This window comes from Chenopodium album, chromosome 5 (assembly GCF_948465745.1).
Source record: "Chenopodium album chromosome 5, dcCheAlbu1.1, whole genome shotgun sequence".
NCBI lineage: Eukaryota > Viridiplantae > Streptophyta > Magnoliopsida > Caryophyllales > Amaranthaceae > Chenopodium > Chenopodium album.
In genome coordinates, this window is record NC_137838.1 from 63,251,030 (window position 1) to 63,269,516 (window position 18,487).

The 18,487-nt window shown below is 33.3% G+C and overlaps 2 protein-coding genes across 2 annotated transcripts; both read right to left on the reverse strand.

The window, feature by feature from the left end:
- Positions 1-11,044: 11,044 nt before the first annotated feature.
- Positions 11,045-11,521, reverse strand: LOC145630851 (histone H4). Its single transcript, XM_081682997.1, has one exon. It carries the CDS (start codon positions 11,451-11,453, stop codon positions 11,142-11,144), a length of 312 nt encoding a protein of 103 aa, XP_081539123.1. The 5' UTR covers positions 11,454-11,521; the 3' UTR covers positions 11,045-11,141.
- A 4,099-nt stretch (positions 11,522-15,620) lies between these two features.
- On the reverse strand, positions 15,621-18,211 carry LOC145632996 (uncharacterized). Its single transcript, XM_081685310.1, has 3 exons — positions 17,909-18,211; positions 17,611-17,727; positions 15,621-16,082 (listed from the first exon to the last, which is right to left on the reverse strand). The coding sequence occupies exons 1-3, from the start codon at positions 18,209-18,211 to the stop codon at positions 15,621-15,623; spliced, it is 882 nt and encodes a 293-aa protein (XP_081541436.1).
- Between the last annotated feature and the right edge of the window lie 276 nt (positions 18,212-18,487).

Genomic DNA, 18,487 nt, shown 5'->3' on the forward strand with positions numbered 1-18,487 from the left:
TGGTAAGAGAGAAACTTTGTTTGTTTGATGTATTTGTTGTTTAACTCAAACAACTGTAAACTATTTAAGTTTAAGGTTGATAGCCTTGAATTAGCTGTATTAGTTTGGATTAAAAAATAAATAAACAAATTCAGTTTTGTTGAATCTAACATAGTTTGGGATCACGTTGCTAGGATAATATAAAAGTATGATATTCTTACCACATTCATTTAATTGATACAAATCGAAAAAAAACACTTAATATGCAGCATATGTATTTTTCTTATGTATTATAGAAAATCTCTCAAATTGTGAATGATTGCAATTTTATAAGTTTGAACAAAAAAAACAAACAAATGATTTATTATTTATTATGATTATTACATGAAAAAAAAATCCATTTTCGGTGGAATTCATGTCATTGTAAAGTTTTCCAATATTACAATTTTTATACATTACGTATATAATACTCATACCTAATTGAAGATTGATAACAATTTCTCCAATCAAATACTCTATAGAACGTAAATATTAATATTACCGATGTCATATTCAAAACGTTACTCTAGTACATATTGAGGACACGCCACACGCCCTTATGATATTAAAGAATTCCTAAGATAATATAGAGATTTGTGTATTGCATTGATGAATTCATACAATTCTTTATTGATATCTAGATCAAATAATACCCCAAACTAATTAAATTCTCCCCCATTTTACCAAGTAAGATTTGTACTATAATTGAGTTGACTTTTGAGACATTTAGTAATTGTTAATTCGGATGATATACTACAAGAGGGGGGTGAATTGTAGTATGTTCCTAGTGCCTACTTTTCGCGGAATATAAAACTGATTGTTGTTAGGAACTTAGACAATGCAAAGCGGATTTTACGAGGAAACCATCCAGGGCCCAACTGGAAGTAAAACCTCGACCCTACCTTAGGGATTTCAAACACACTTCACTATAATAGGGCAAACACCAAGTTACAACCTATTAGACACGGACCTTTATTTCACAAGTTCCTCACTGGACTTGCTACTTGATAGGACCCTATCCTACCCAATCTAAGTACCACACTTAGATTCACTCGTACCACCAAAGTACTACACGTGCTGCCAAAGTACAAATTACTTGTACCACCTAAGTACAAAACTACTCGTACTATCAAAGTACTACCCACTCGGCCTCACACTAGAAGCTCAATCGGCCTCACCTAGAAGCTCACACATTGCACTCTTACAATATAATTATAACGAGAATCCTCACGAACTCTCACACCCCAATACATAAAACACTCAAAACCCTTTTTCCCAATTACAAGATCTCAAAGAGTAACTCTAAATACATACCAATGAATAAAGGGATAAAACTAATATGCTGGACACTTCAAGATCTATCTGGAACTTACTGGACGAACTGTAACTGGAACCTGACTGGAACTTCGACCTGGAGGTTTGACTTAGCTTCGTGGTGAAGGATGAAACCATTAAGCACGACCACTAAGCTTCATCAGCCTCGACTTTGAATGAATACATATGAGCATATTTATAGTACACCCAAATTATTCTTTTCATAAAAGATAAGTTTTATTAAAAGATAGAAATAAAAGATATTTTCCAAAAATAAGTTTTCCAAAAATATATCTTTTGTTAAGAATATATTCTATCAATAATAATAAGATATATTTACCATAAAATCAGATTTTATCTAAATCTTATATTTTCCAAATATACTAATATATCTTTTAACAAAAGATATACTTACCATATCTTTTTACAAAAGATATACTTTCCATATCTTTTTATAAAAGATATGCTTACCATATCTTTTTACAAAAGTTATATTTACCATATCTTTCAACAAAAGATATACTTGCCATAAAATTAGATTTTATTTAAAACTTATTTTACTGAAAATATTTTCCAAAAATAACTTATCTTTTTCCAAAAGGGATTTATTAGAAAATAAATAATTTTATTCTGTAAAACCAAATCCCTAAAAGATATGCACGTATTAGGTAAATATTTATATCATTAAATTCGACCTGCGACCTTTAACGACGTGCAGACCTAAGTTCCGATTAAGTTCTGGAACTCTGACAGTCTCTGAGTTCCTGACAAGTCAGTAACTCTAATTTCATTGACTATCATGAGTTCACCTTGGTTCTTTAGACTTGTTCCAGACTGACTTTTATGTCCAACATACTTACATGAATCCTAGAGCGATATACTTCGATTTCTCCGTCTTCATGTTGTTTCTTTGAAACACTTGTTTTGGAATCTTGTAATATTGATGTATTCTATATCTCGGGGCAACGTTAAGTTTCTGTTAGGGAACGTTCCCGTTAGGGAACTTAGATAGTTCTTGTTAGAGAACTGAGTTCCTGTTAGGGAACTCTTCATGTACCTGTTAGGGAACATGCTCCGGCTCTTGTGGGAAAGCCTGCCAAAGGTTCCTTCTGCATCTCGTTAGAGAATATCTTCTGGTTCCTTCGTGGTTTGGTTCTTGTGGGAGAACCTGCTTTAGGTTCATTCATTCTCTCTTGTTCCTCTTGAAGTCTTCTATGTTCCAACCCATTGACTTCACCTAAGTCAGTTCTTGTCTTCACATAAACACTTAAGAGAAACATTAGATTGAAGCTTGTTTGTCATAACAAACTTCAAGTGAGAGAACTAATTAAACTTAAAGCTTATGTAAATACTCCTACACATATACAACTCATGTATACATAGTGTACTTACCTTATGAAGCTAACATATGCAAACACCTATTTACATAGTTACCTTCATGGTTCTTTAGCCATCATCATGTTTATCAACCATAACACTCATCATTGTTCTTGTTTCTCTATTGCTTATCATATATTGCTCAGGTTCCTTATATATATATATATATATATATATATATATATATATATATATGTGACTGCTCAGGTTCCTTGTATCCTGTTCCAAGTATAACTTGTTCTTTCTATGCACAACTTATCAAACACATTAGATAGATAATCATCATTAGTTTACAATCATCAAAACCTAATTACTCAACAATTTCCCCCTTTTTGATGATGACAAACTAATGATGCTTATAACACATTTAAGGATAAATCGTTGTACATTTATTCCCCCTTAGTTCTTCAAGGAAATAACATTTAGAACAAGTTAGGAACATACACAGGAACTTCACATAGTTAGAAACTTAGCAATACACATCCTTATCAATATATATATACTTTCAAAGATCATGTTGTAAGAACTTTAGACTTAACTACTACATACCATAAGCATCATACATATTCTTCCCCCTTTTGTCTTTATCAAAAGGGTATTGTTCCACAAGTTTGTTTTCCGTAAATTACACACACATAAAGTCATATGTGACACCTACCACCATTTAATAAGTAAATATATAATGGTTAAACACTTGATGTTCCTAAAAGCCTCAAGGTACTCACTTTTCAAACTAGATACTATTTCCACACTAATTTCCAACTCACAATCCAAAGGCCCAACTTCAAAACCCTTAATTGAACTTGACAAATAAGAAGTTAAAAATAAAGTAAAGATCAAAGCTAAAAAGTTAGAAATGGATTGCATGAATAGGAAAATGAAAGCGCAAGCTCAAAGGATATATAAAGAAGCATATGGAACAAAATAAGTAGAGGGAACATGAAGTGGAGTTTGTGCTCTTCGTTTAGACCTTTTGAGATGATAAGGTTCACCACATTTGTTCTTCATTTCATACTCTTGAACCTCCTACTAAACACAACACATATTCATCTTGCTAATTGATAACCAAGTTCCCTTACTTCAACTACCAACTTCTTTGAGAAACATTCTGCTTACTGGAACTTAAACAGATTTCAGCTTCATAGTCAAGTTCCTTCAACGTTTAATGTTGTTCCTTCACTAGTTAGCTTAATAAGTATACGAGTACACGACATCAACATAGTCAATATTCTTCATATTTAGATATCTAGGAAATTAAATATTGGATCACCCTTATTCTTCTTCTTCTTCTTCTTTTTTTTTTTTTTTTTTTTTTTTTTTTTTTTTTTTTTTTTTTAACATAGGGTGTCATTACAAAGATTTTGCATGCTTTCCTAGAATAACACATTTTAAATCAATGAAGAAAATACTTACTCATACACTTGATTTCCACAACCAAATATGAACCAATTTGATTTCTTGGTTCCTACCTTATTCCCCCTGAGTTCCTTACCATTCTTCTTCCTTTTCAAGTGCTTACTTCTTTTCTTTTTCTTCAACTTCCCCCTCAACATGTAATCACTTTCTTCACGTTTCATTGAACCATAAAAAGATGATGAACAAACTTAGAGCACATGGGAATTAAGAATAAGAAGTATGGCTATATGAAAAGATAAGGAAATAGGGTCAATAGAATTCCGAATATATGAAAAATATGAAATAATTATAGCGCAACACGGACACACAACTAAAAGTTGTAGAATAATGTTGCATTCGAAGAAATATGGTGTGGATGCTTGAAAGTTGGCTAAAAGATAGGTTAGTTCACTCTGAAATTTAAACAAGTGAGGTACAAACGGTCTAGGAACTTACTTGTCTTGTTCCATCAAAGTTTCTTCCATTTTTCCTTTGGCAACTTAGGAACTTCGTGTTTGACAGCACCCATAGTTCTATTATGAGACCTCTAATACTCTTAGGCTAGTGAGTATGTCTTTTACAACATAAGAACTAAGTGTGACACATAAACAATAAGCGCACATTCTTTACTTCAAGTTTAACATGCATAGGAACCTCAACTTGACATAACTTAAGGGGAAAATACTTTATACTCATGTTATGTTTCATCAAGTCTTGTTCCATTAAGCAATATACAAGAATATGACAAGTCAAGACAAAACCATCAGAGAATCCATTCACAAATTCACATATTGCATTCATACAAAAAATATATCAATTCAATTCATCTAATGCCGTCATGTGAACAGAAACTTATATCTTATGTAGTCTTAAACCAGTAAAAATATAACTTTTAAAACTTTGGTTGATATGATGGCTTACCTTGGAGTTTTTGAAGTGGTTGTTTTGTTCCTTCATGATCTCAAATCTAATATGAACTTCCACTTCTAACTCAAGTTCCATTGTCAATGGTTAATTCTTACAAATATATTTTCTCATCATAGAATCATCAAAACCAATGCACAATGGCTCGTTAGTTGTACCAAAAATATAATCAATGTAAATAAGTACAACTAATACCTTAGTCCATCTTGAAAACAAAAATTGACAATTTTAAAGCTTAATTTTCAAGAAGGAACTTGGATAGCAATCTATCCTAGAGTATGTTCCACATAGACATCTATAACAGAAAGTTATACAAAAGACATCCATGATATCCATGTGGTACAACTCTAATCCCATATAAACAGCAAGATAAAATAATATTCAATTACCTTCAAGTCTAGCTATACGAGCAACAAGTTCCTGAAAAACAATACATACCTTTGTTTTGGTTGTTTCCTATAAGAACCAACATGGCCTTGTTCCAATCACGTGCCTTACTCAACAAGCTTTTTCCAGAACACCCTTTTTAATCTCCGACCCTTTTTAGGTGTTCTAGAATAGGTTCAGGATGTAACAAACACCTTCTTCCTTTTAAGCTCATTGAGTTCTTGTTACACATCTAACCTTCAAGCTCCATCCTCAAATGTTTCAATATCTTGAGGCTCGGCCTTAGTTACATATGCATATAAGACACTGTAGCTCCATAGTTTGTTGAGATTTTACTGGTCGGAACAAATATTATCTCAGCTCTGGAACTTCGTCGGAACTTGCTTTCTTGTATTGAGTTCATTGAACTTTGTTGCATGAGTTGGAACTTAACATCTAAAAGTTCCTCAACATGTGTAGCTAGCCCTTGTTGTTATCCTTAGTGACATATTTCTTTACTAGGAACTTAGTTAGTTCTACAAGAATTTGTGAGTTCATCTTTTATAACCTTGGCACTTCTATCATCAAACATCCCTAAGTGGAACATAGGGTGTCTTGTTAATCAAAGATCTATTGCTTCAGTGTTGATGATGTAGTAAGAGACATTGAAAACTATTTCGAAGAACCTGCAAAGACCATTAGCATATAACTTTGTTCTCTTCATGTCTTTCATGATTCAAAGTTGGAAACTTGTTGTCAATCCTGTGTTCCTACTACAAACATCAAACATGACTGGAACTAAGTTCCATTGTTAGATCCATAACTTCATAAATAATGAACATTTAGCAACAAACCCTGTGATAGAAAAGACTTTCAACAAAAAATTCATCATCTCTTCTATTAAGAAAAGTAACCAAGTGTCCATTTGCGTTCATTACTTATAAACAAGACATCTCTTTCAATTAGTCTCTAAATATCACATGATAAACAGATCCATATCACTAAGATCCAATGGATTAGTGTTGCTTACCATCTACCCGATGTTGAAAGAGAATATAACATGTTTTAATTCTCATGCTTCTCAATCTTCACCTGTTTGGAACTTACGTATACATATACCTATTATCGAGTTCCTACTAGGTTTATCAAGCATAAAAAGATTAACATGTTTACAGTTTGAAGCATAGAATTATTTCGTAAAACATCTAAAGTTACAAGCATTTAAACACCAAAAAGTGCATCAAAAACTCGACAAGAAAAATGTTCACAATGGTATAGGAACTTGACTTACTAATCACCTGTTATGCAACAATTTTACCTTCTGTGTTAGTCTTATAAGTCAAAGTTCTTCCATTGTAGGTTTATAGCAGAAAATATCTTGATTTAACAATCATCATCCCTTTGGAACCTCGCTGTCGAGATACTACGAGTTCCTTCCTACTATGCACCTTCCACTGTTCATGTTCCTATTGATATCAGGTTGGAACATGCCCTTCTAGTCCTTTTGACCATTGTATCTTGGGTAGAGGAACGTGTTGGTTTAATCTCAAATTCTTCAACACCTTGTCAAAGTTCCTCAAATATTCATTCTGAAGATATAACCTGAAAAATCAAAACCCAAGAGAATTCTTTTGTGCTTTCAAAAGGTTAGTAGGTTAGTCAAGAGAGATAGATAAAATCTAAAGCATAAAAGTATTGAAACATAAAGTTCCAGTAAGAATACTCCCTTTTGGATGTCGTTCCATAAACGAAATTATGGATCTCCAACACGTAGTCAAAGATAGTCATCTTAACTCATCATCCTTCATAAGAGTCTGCTACAGGAATTTATGCTTGGTTCCAAAGAACTTTGAACAATAGGAACTTGACTGAAACTTGCATAAGAAGTTGAACAGGAACTTGTACACTAACTCTTATAGCACCTTGATATAGAAGCTTTGTTATTCCTGTATCCTAAATCTATTTTATCAATTCAAGTTCATCAAGTTCCAACTAGTTAAGCACCAAGTTCCTAACGGAACAAACTTTTATGCACCAATTTATCTCAATGGACAAACCTACAAAACAATCATTAACAACCAGCACCAAACTAGAAGAGAAGTTAGTTTGTCATGATATATGCTATAAGCTTTAAAACAACTTCTCTTTTACATCCATTCACAAATACTACCTTGGAAATGTGTAATTGAATTTCAACATGAATCTGTGAAGGATTAAGATATATACCAAAAGAAAATGACCAATATTTACATAGAGAAGTATAGGCGACTTACACACTTTTCCATATTGTCGCTTCACCTACTACAAACCTCTTATAAAGGCTCTCTAGTGAGAGGAACTTGCACATAATTCCTTATATACAAACAACCAAAGTATCATCATTATTAATAGGTTGTCTCCACTCACATAGCCTGCAAAATCATTCACCTTTTGGCTTTGGTCACCCAATATATATTGGGTACCTTCTTGTTAGTAATAGTCGTCAATAATCCATAATTAAAACAACTACGATTAAGCCAACTATCTTTACTAACAATAAACATCATGTGTCTACATAATAAATATTCAGAATAATAAAAACACATGATAAGGTCATTCTTTGGCAAATATTCAAAATATTCGTTTATTACCTTGCCTAAAGAATTAAGTTTCCATTCAAGGGTAGTCCAGGTTCCAAAAGACCAAATATGCATAATTCTAAACAATAAGTTCCTTAAACTATTTCCAGTAAACAAATTCTTTATTAATAAATCAATTTATAAATCTGAAAAAATGATTTTTTAAATACACTCAAATCAGATTTGAGGTTACACAAAATTGATTTAAAAACATTAATAATAAAATCAACAATTTAACTAAAAATACCGCAAGGAACTCGCACACATAATAACATGCATATAACAAAGAATTCAAAGACGGAACGCTTACCTCAAAGATGTTAATCTTTGAATTACTTCTGCTTTACAAGAAGATTTTGGTCTTAATGTGGAGTTGGGAACATTCTCGGGCTGAGTTCCAATTGCTGCATTTCTCGTAGATATACATCCTAGCCTGGAACTTGCTCCTCGATCAGGGTTACCCGGTTTTATCTAGAGCATTGGCTCTGATACCAATTGTTAATTCGGATGACATACTACAATTCACCCCCCTCTTGTAGTATATCGTCCGAATTAACAGTAATGTTTTGCTGATATAATTAGTTGTACAAATCCTCAAGTTGAGATGGCCATATCATATCATGTTTCCATATCGTACTAATTTAATACGGAGTAACATTTCAATTCGTCAGCCTATGAGTTGAGTGTGACATCTTTATGACATCATTTCCGGGATATTCGGAGTCAAATTTCAGTGTGACATGTTCTAATTTTAACGGTGACCTGAATTTTTATTCCAAAAAAATCGAGTAAGAACTTGTCAGAAAAACTTGTATGAACCTGGTTCACAATAATATTATTGTGGACCCGAACTTCTACATGTGCGTTACTGACTTTGTATTGAACATAGTGACCCTAATATTAAACATAGTGACCCTAATATTAAATATAGTAACCTTAATTTTAACATAGTAACCTTTAATAAAATTTGTGTGATTTTTAATATTATTACAAACCTAAAGTATGATGTTATGATCCTAATTTTAACCTAGTTACCTATATTATTCATATTGACCAGTATTTTAAAATTTTCATTTAAAATTTTTTTATCTCTTATGACCTTTATAAAAACAATCACTTTTATTTTAACATAATGACCATTATTTTAACATAGTAACCTTTTTTAAAAATTAATAAATGACCATAGTATCTCTATTATAAGTGGTCCACAATAAATTAGTGTGAACCAGGTTTATTTAAGAGTTTGTAAGAACTTGTTAATTTGTTATCTTGTTCATAAATGAGTTAGATACAAATCCTACCTAAAACCAGTTGTATTGTTGACTTATTGTTTCTCGATTTCCCCTCTTTTTTTTTTTTTTTTTTTTTTTTTTTTTGCAGCTTTGATTGAAATTTTCGAATGAATAAAAAATTTGTTGTAGACCTGTAGTTGCAATATCATATTATTCATATATACACAGGAAAACTGATGTATGGTGTTACTCGGTTTATAAACAACAATGTGTTAACTATGTTCAACAAAATAATTGGATGAAGTTTCATTGTTTATCTTGATCGTTGGTGTGGTTTATAATCATTGCATTGCTTAGCTTGATCAATTCATTTGTTTCTACTAGTCGAGTAAACAAAAGACAGTGTATTGGCCTTGCCAGAAATTTAACCTTCACAACAAAGTACATGCTATATCAGCTGGACTATGCAAAGTCATGAAGCAATTTCTCAACTATGAATTAGATTGGAACAGTCCGAGAAATTAACAGCGACATATGAATCAGATCAACTCGGGCCTTGGAATTATTTCACCTTTCATTAAAACGATTTCCTTGAATTTTCTTTGTATGCTTAATGAATTCTGGTCTGACATACATACATTACATTAGTTGAATTTTGGATGAGCTATGTTTATTAGTGCAGTCACAACAGCTCGAGTAGTTTGCTGTCTGCAGAACCCCTAGCACACAATGCCATGACCAGATACACCTTTTAAGGTTTATACGTTTAAAGGTTTATACCTGTAATTGAGTACAATACAACTTAAAATCTTTATTATGAGTAGCATTTACCTCTCTGATAATGATCTGCATAAAGAAGAGTTTTGAAATCTGAAAGCTCCTAAACTACTCACTCATTCCAGACTAAAATCTGAACTCTCTTGTAACACCTTCATTCAGAATCTGCCTCGAGGGCTCACAAATTAAAGTTGAATTCCTCGAATAATTGAACAATTAAACGTATCCTTCAGGAAAGATCACAAACTCACAAGCAATTAGCATGAGTCATTTGACATCTTCATACCAAGGAAACCGAGGACTATACTACAGATCAATAACCCCTGATAGTAGAAGTGTATCCGGTCCTAGAAGGCTAGCATATTCTCTATCAGGATCAAATCAGAGTGGTTCATAGAGCGAGATAATGTGGATGCTAAAAGCTTCTGAAGTTGAGCTTCCTATTAGCATCACCATCTCCACTCTTCTCTAAATCAATCAATTGAGGCAATTTGATCAAGAGCACATTGATAAGTGACTAGTCATGAATATACCGAGTATTGAAGATCATGAAACGGGGCAAAAAGGGTAGACCCAATGATACAGTCAAGGCAAATGAAGGGTGAGTGACTGAGTATGATAATGTTCATCCCCATTCCCCAAATTTGTTCAATACAACTCTACCAATACCGAATATCAAAAGCAAATACATTCCGAATAGAAATGACACTTCAAATTTATATTAATACAAAGTATTGAGGTCAACTTATCTGTTGTCCTTCATTTTTCTTTGATTCAAAATCTGTTCAGAAATAAATTGATATGTGATTTTATTACTGAAATTCCACCATAAATTGAGCAAATTAACTCAACTAAGGGCAACATTTCTCAACAAACTTCAAACCACCAATTGAACGTATTTCAAAAATAATAAAATTAGATCTAATAACATGATCATTTTTCAATTCGTAATTTTAAAGATCAAATTCAAATAACAAACAAAACTACGAAAGTAAAGAATACAAAAACAATAGAGACTGCAAATTAGCAAATATTTAATTCATATATTTAACACTAACAATCAAATCTCAAATTACATCAAAACTCAAATCCAAAATAAAAACCCTAAAATTACTATACTCTAACCACCAAACCCGTAGAGAGTACGGCCCTGCCTCTTAAGAGCATAGACAACATCCATAGCAGTAACAGTCTTACGACGAGCATGCTCAGTGTAAGTAACAGCATCTCTAATCACATTCTCCAAAAATATCTTCAAAACACCGCGAGTTTCCTCGTAAATAAGGCCGCTGATCCTCTTAACTCCACCTCGCCTCGCTAAGCGACGAATGGCGGGTTTAGTGATACCTTGAATGTTATCCCTCAAAACCTTCCTGTGCCTCTTTGCTCCTCCCTTTCCTAACCCCTTTCCTCCTTTCCCTCTTCCTGACATTTTCTCGTTCTCGAGATTCCGAATTTGAGTTTTTAAGTTTAAATTGGATTTTTGCTGCAAATGGATGCTTTGATTGTGGTGGGAAATAAGATTTTGGGGGTGGGTTTATATAAGGAGGGTGTTGAAATTTTTTGAATATTTGGTTTTGGAGGGAATTGTTGATTTTGTTTGTAACTAATTACAGCCATTGGATGTGGTTTAATCTGACGGTAAATAAGGTCAATCCGTGTGAAGAGTACTTAAAATTTAAGACCGTTAATGGTTTAAATCTAATGGTTGTGATTGGTTTATTCTGTAAAATGTTTTCCAATGCTCGAATCTTATATTTGTCCTGCCTGCTGCTGCTAGCCTTGCTAGGTTTTATTGTTTTAAGGATTCTACGAGTTTTAAGTTTCATCTAGCTTATTCAGTCAAAAAAAAATTTCATCTAGCTTATTACTCCGCAAGTGTCTGTAGTACTTGAATTATGCCTAGAGTTGTCAATTCGGTTATTCGGGTAAATGAGTCGGGTAGAAGTGGGTCGGGTCAATTCGGGTTAATGTCGTAATCTATGCGGGTTGGGTTCGGGTTGGGTCAAGCTTGAGCCGGGTCACGTCGGGTCATACATCTTTATCGGGTTTGGGTTGGGTTTAGGTCGGGTTAATAACAGGTCGGGTTACATTTGGGTCGAGTGAACAATAGGTCAGGTTTAATTCGGATTTTCATGGGTTAAAACAGGTTAGGGTAATTCTCGGGTTTGAGTCGGGTTCGGTTCAAGTCAATAATTTGCGGGTTAGAATCAGGTCGGGTCATTTTCAAGTCAGATCATTCTCGGGTTCAAGTCGCGTTCGGTTCAAGTCAATAATTTGCGGGTTATAATCAGGTTGGGTCATTTCCAAGTTGGGTCATTCTCGGGTTCAAGTCGGGTTATGTTCAAGTCAATAATTTGCGGGTTACAATCAGGTCGGGTCATTTCCAAGTCGGGTCATATTGGGGTTCAACTAACTATAAATAGATAATTATCATTTTTATCAAGCTAATTATTTCCTTTGTATATAATATATATGGCAAATACTAGGGAACTATAGTCTATAATTTAGGAAGATAATTATCTCCTTTGACCATACAACAAATATATGATATATTTAACTCTTAAATTTGGGGATGATGCTCCTTTCTTTTGCTACCGTGGACCGACTTGGTCTCCCTAGACAAAATGCTTTGATCAACAATAATAAGGTGGTCTATATTGCATTTAAGGTGATTTGAAATCGAGTCAGGAATAATATGGGTTGAATGTAGGTCGAGTCATAACAACTTAACAAGTCTTGTTGATTTCGAGTCAAATTAGTAACATATTAGGTTGAATTTTTGGGTCGGGTTAATAACAGATTGGGTTAAATTTTTGGGTCGGGTTAGTAATAGGTTGGGGCAAAATTCGAGTCGGGTCAATAACAAGTCGGGTTGAATTTGGGTCGGGTCAATTATATGTCGGGTTGATTTCGGGTCGGATTTGTAACAGATTGAGTTAAATTCGGGTCGGGTTAGGAATGGGTCAGGTTGAATTCAGGTCGAGTTAGTAACAAGTCGGGTTAAATTCGGGTTTTGACGGGTTAAAACGGGTTTGGGTCAATTTCGGTTCAAGTCGAGTTTGGTTCAGGTCAATAATTTACGGGTTACATTCGGGTCGGGTCATCTCTAGGTCAGTTCATGTTTGGGTTCGGGTCTCAGTGTCTCACATACTCGGGTCAACTCAGGTCTAGGGTTGGTTTCAGGTCGGGTTTGGGTCACCATTTTTTCGGGTTCAGATGGGTCGGTTAATAATCGGGTTTGGGTCGGTATTTCGGATCGAATCAGCTTTTGACAGCTCTAGAATTATCTGGTTATAAATTGGCAATAAGTTTTAGCTACACCCTGGTCGTGCAGCTAGGATCATACGCTATAAAATGAACATCTACTAAAAAAAATATGAATACTTAAAAAAAACATTGTAAAAAAAAAAATTAGGGTATGTTCATATTTACTGAAGTGAGCTGAATTGAATTAAATAGAGCTGAGATAAATATTTTATAAGAAAAGAAAATTAGGAACTGAAATGAACTGAACTGATTGGAGCTGAGCTGAACTGAAATTAAGCTGAAGTGAACCGACCTTTAGTAGTAGAAAGCGGATACGTTAAAAGAAATGACCATTAAGTATTATAATCGGACATAGTTACTCGTGTCATATAATCATAGAATTGTTGGACAACGACCTTCAAAAATGAATATTTAGTTAAAAAATTATGAACATGTAATAAAAATGAACATTTAGTAATTAAAAAAGTAACACGTAAAAAAATAAAAGCATTATGAACACATTAAAAAAAATAAACAATTAGACCTTGTTCACTTCACCTTATATTTGCTGAAATTATTTTTGCTGAACTTAAATTATATTTAGTAAACTGAAATTAATTTTATTGAACTTAAATTATTTTTGCTGAACTGAAATTATATTAACTGATTCTCTGTTATATTTTCTTCTTAAAGGTACTGATTTTTACTGAAGTGAAACTATTTTTGCTGAACTTAAATTATATTTACTGAATATTATTTTTTTAAGGTGAAGTGAACAGGGTCTTAGAAATAAAAAGTGAACACGTCAAAAAATATGAACATTTTCGATAATAAAAATGAATATTTCATAAAAATATATGAACACATTTAAAAAAATGAACATGTAGTATTTAAAAAGAACACGTCAAAAAATATTATGAATATTTTGTATATTAAAAATAAACATTATTTTCATATATATTTATACAAGAAACACTAGGAATGAGTATATATGAAGAAGCATATTCTATATGTCTTGTATGTTTTGATTTGAACATGCTATTAATTACTACTTTAATAGAAATAAAAACAATATTCTATGAATACTATAAAGTAAAGGCACAATTGTTTGAGATTATAGCTAGAGTCATAAGAGTTATTTTTACGGGGGTTTTTTTTTTTTTTTGACAAAGGTCAACACAAAAGAAAGGGAACAAAACTAATAAAGGTAGCTAAGTAACTGACGTTTCCTAGCTGACGCAGCTAGACAATGAGCCGGAAGAACAGCATTCCGAGAAACCTTCTGAACGAGACACACTTGAAAGGAAGGAAGGATATCCTAGAGCTGTTGTTGAATCCAAACAATGGATATGTCCTTGAAAGCATTGCTTCGCAGGGTAGAAAGAGATGACAAGAAATAAGTTTGAAGAATAACTTGGGTGAACACGCGCTGAAGAGCCATCCGTAAAGCAAAGAGACAAGCAAGTAACTCCACCTGACACTACAAGAAAAAGGGTAATTAGCGACGGCCAAAGTAGTCGCAAATCCGTCGCAAAAATGGATTTGCGACGGATTTGCGACTACTTTGGTTCGTTGCCAAAGACCACGTCGCAAATCCATTTTTGCGACTAATTTTTGGACAGTCGCAAATTTAGCGACGGATTTGCAACGCCTTTGCAACTACCATTTAGCGACTAACTTTCAAATTTTAGAAACTAAATTATTGTCCGTCGTAAAATATTTGCGACGGATTAGCAACTACTTAGACCAATGTTTTAAGACTACTTTTGCGACGGATTAGCAACTACTTAGACTAATGTTTTAGGACTACTTTTGCGACGGATTAGCGACTACAAGACCAAACTTTTGCGACTACGAGACTAAACTTTTGCGACTACGGAGATTAGTTTAATTGCGATGGATTTGCGACTACTGAGACTAATGTTTTTTGCGACGGATTAGCAACTACTTACGAAACAATTTTTTGCGACTACAAAACTAATTATTTGTGACAAATTAGCGACTACTGAGACTAATGATTTTGCAACTAACGAATCAGTCTCTAAACCAAATTTGCAGTCGCTAAATATTTGCGACTACGATCAATATTTGAGACCATAATTTAGCGACAACCAATATCAATCACAAAAAAAAGGTACCCACGCATAAATTCAAATAACCAAAATGTTAATTTTATTCAAATATCCAAAATATAATCAATTTTGTATCAATGTATTAAAAAACAATATTTAACTCATTTGACTAATTGTTCCAAAAGTCACCTCCCATATAAAAAAAGCTGCTTCAAATAAGAACTAATGACAATGTAAAAGACCAGTTGTTCATAAAATTACCACCAATAAAATAAAAATCACTTAGTTGTATCACGAGAGCGGGTGACTGCTGGCGTAGGAGGCTTATAAGGACGGTAAACTTGTTTTACAAGTGATGCCATTTCCTGCAATGTTTTTTGCATAGCTAATTTTTCCTTCTTCCATGTAGCTTTTTCGATCTCATGATTTTCGACGAATTCCTGAGCACATTTTAAGCTCTCTGCCGCTATTTTTTGGCTTTCTTCCACCTTGTTATGGTTTTCTTCCGCCATCTTCTTTAGTTCTTCAACTTGAGAACTTAATTGAGAAATCATGGAAGGAGTGGAAGATGACGCAGTAGATTGAGAATTAGGATCGCTCTTGTAATACATTTGTGAAGCACTCCCTAAATCGTAGACTTTTCCTTTCTTTTGCCCACCTACAACCTCCAAGTAGACTTTGTCGGGGTTTATCTCAATTCCTTTGTTCTTATATTCCTCAAGTTTTTCCATATATTCTCCCTGCATTAAGATATGTATTAGTAACTATGATCTCAAATGTTAAAACTTAAATAAACTAAATACATTTAAATAAAAACAACTATAATAAAAATACAAGCAATGACTTGGGACATCGTCCGAGCCTAAAACTAGTTTGGACTTCTAAAACACAATTTAATTTAATTTGAGGGTGGGTGGTGATGGTTTGGAAATTCCTGAATGTGAGGATTAGGGGTAAAAGTGTCATTTTACCTCTTAATAGATGTTCCAGATTACAAAGGTACAACTATAGGGGAACAGAGGACCAGGGGTATTTTTATTATCGTTGTTTTTTTTTTTAGGAAAATTTGCAAATTACCACCCAAAAATAGTTCCATTTTCTAAATAACCACCCATTAAAAATTTTATTTTAAATTACCACCCACTAAAATAATTAATTACGCAGATTACCACCTTTTTTAAATTTTCGGTTGATTTCAGGCGTGTGGGGCCCACAGTCGTTATTTCCCTCCTAAATTATTTTATTTTTTTGTCGATTTCACTATTGTAAGCTACTCAAATACTTAAATCTGAGAATCACCTTATTCTCTTCCATTTCTGCCACAATAATTCCAACAACAAATAAACATAAAAGCTTAAAACATGTTTCAACCAATACTAACAGTACTTAATTAAGTGCACAAATTGCAAACACAACTTACCCAGTACTAACAGCAATTCGATGACAAAAAACCTAAATTGGGCAAAGAACATGAACCCTAAATAACTAAACACTCAGTTTCCCCCAATTAAATAGGAAAAGAATCCTAATTTGCGAAGAAAGTAAACCCTAATCAACTAATCAGCAAGTTTTCCCCAATTTAAGCACAATAAGAACCCTAAATTTAAAGAATGTCATAGGTTACCTGATGCGAATTCACCTCTGAGGTTTCTTCAAGATGCTACAGCAATTACAAGGGAGTGAAATTTGAGGAATTTGGGGAATTTTTGAAGTACAAATCACAAATTAGGGTAGGAGAAATGTTATATAGGGGAAAATCTGGGGGGAATTCATTTGGGAAGGAGAAACTAGCCGTTAGTAGCCGTTAGGAGGGCCCCACTCATCTGAATTCCACCGGATTTTGAAAAAAGGTGGTAATCTGCATAAAAAAATCATTTTAGTGGGTGGTAATTTAAAATAAAATTTTAAATGGGTGGTTATTTAGAAATTGATACTTTTTTTGGGTGGTAATTTGCAAATTTTCCTTTTTTTTAAAATAAAAGATGCAACACTTATAGCAAAATAATTTATGTAAGCAGTTATTCGTAAAAATTTCGACAAAGTCTCCTTTGTAAATTGAAGAATTCCCTCCTATAGGGTATGGCTTCAAAATAAACCTGTTTCAATTCACATTATGCCATACCACATTAATCATATGATTAATGCCGGCAAATCATTCTCATCCTCCAACTCAATCACACAAACAAATAAACAATCCATAATATTTCCAAACATTAACTACCATATATTTTTTTGTAATCTTAGAAAAATATATAAGTATACTCATACCATGACTTTTTGAGACTTGTCACCCATCAATTCAACTTCATCATTGCCCACACAAACAGAATGAGTGCTCTCATAGACTTCAGCAGCAGTTGGTAAAATTCCATCCTTTTTCTTTGCCTTGTATTAGAAGAAGTTGTTAGCACTTACAGAAAAACAACAAAAAAAATAGGAAGACATAGACTATAGAGCAATTGTAATAAAGACCAGTTTAGTCATCTATATTAGTGGCTAAAAAGTTTCTACTTGCTTCTATCTTATATTAAAAATCATAAGTTTGTTGTTAAAATCATACACTTACCATTTTTTTAACCACTTGAGGAGTAGATACGCTACCTTGGCGATGGCCAGGGTCAAACTTCTCTAATGTTTGGCCAGATAACCAATTATCTCTTGCTTGGTTAGAACGTTTTACAAAATCAGGATGCTTACGCTTATTTATGAATTCAGCTCGAACAGTGTCAGTCATGAAACTAACTTGCTTATGGAGAGCCATTTTGTAAACTTGGTTCAATGTGCCCCTAAGTCGGTCCCCAGCTTTTTTGTCAAATTCTTTCCTAGCCTTAGCATCGAACTCAGGTCTCCAAGTATATGTACGCTGCATTAGAATTAACATGTAAAGTTTATAATGTAACTCAAAATAGCATATTATACATAAATCATTTAATTTCTAATTTACAACCTGATATGGCTGCAGGAGTGCAGGATATTACACAACAACACATTATAGTAAGCCAAAGCTCAATTAACTACCAAAATTTAACGATCTATCTCATTAAGATACACTAAAATATTGGCATGACGAAAACCATGGGCAACTCGTGAATCAATAATCTAGTGGTCATTTGTTTTGGTCATTTGTTTGCACTATGCTAAAAGA

Bases quoted from the DNA above. Each gene is read 5' to 3' on its own strand.
- LOC145630851 (XM_081682997.1), bottom strand. From the start codon at position 11,453: ATGTCAGGAAGAGGGAAAGGAGGAAAGGGGTTAGGAAAGGGAGGAGCA.
- LOC145632996 (XM_081685310.1), bottom strand. From the start codon at position 18,211: ATGCAGCGTACATATACTTGGAGACCTGAGTTCGATGCTAAGGCTAGG. The intron at 17,728-17,908 runs GTAAGTGTATGA...TTCTAATACAAG, and splicing joins CTCAAGTGGTTAAAAAAATG to GCAAAGAAAAAGGATGGAAT. The intron at 16,083-17,610 runs GTATGAGTATAC...ATCTTAATGCAG, and splicing joins ACAAGTCTCAAAAAGTCATG to GGAGAATATATGGAAAAACT.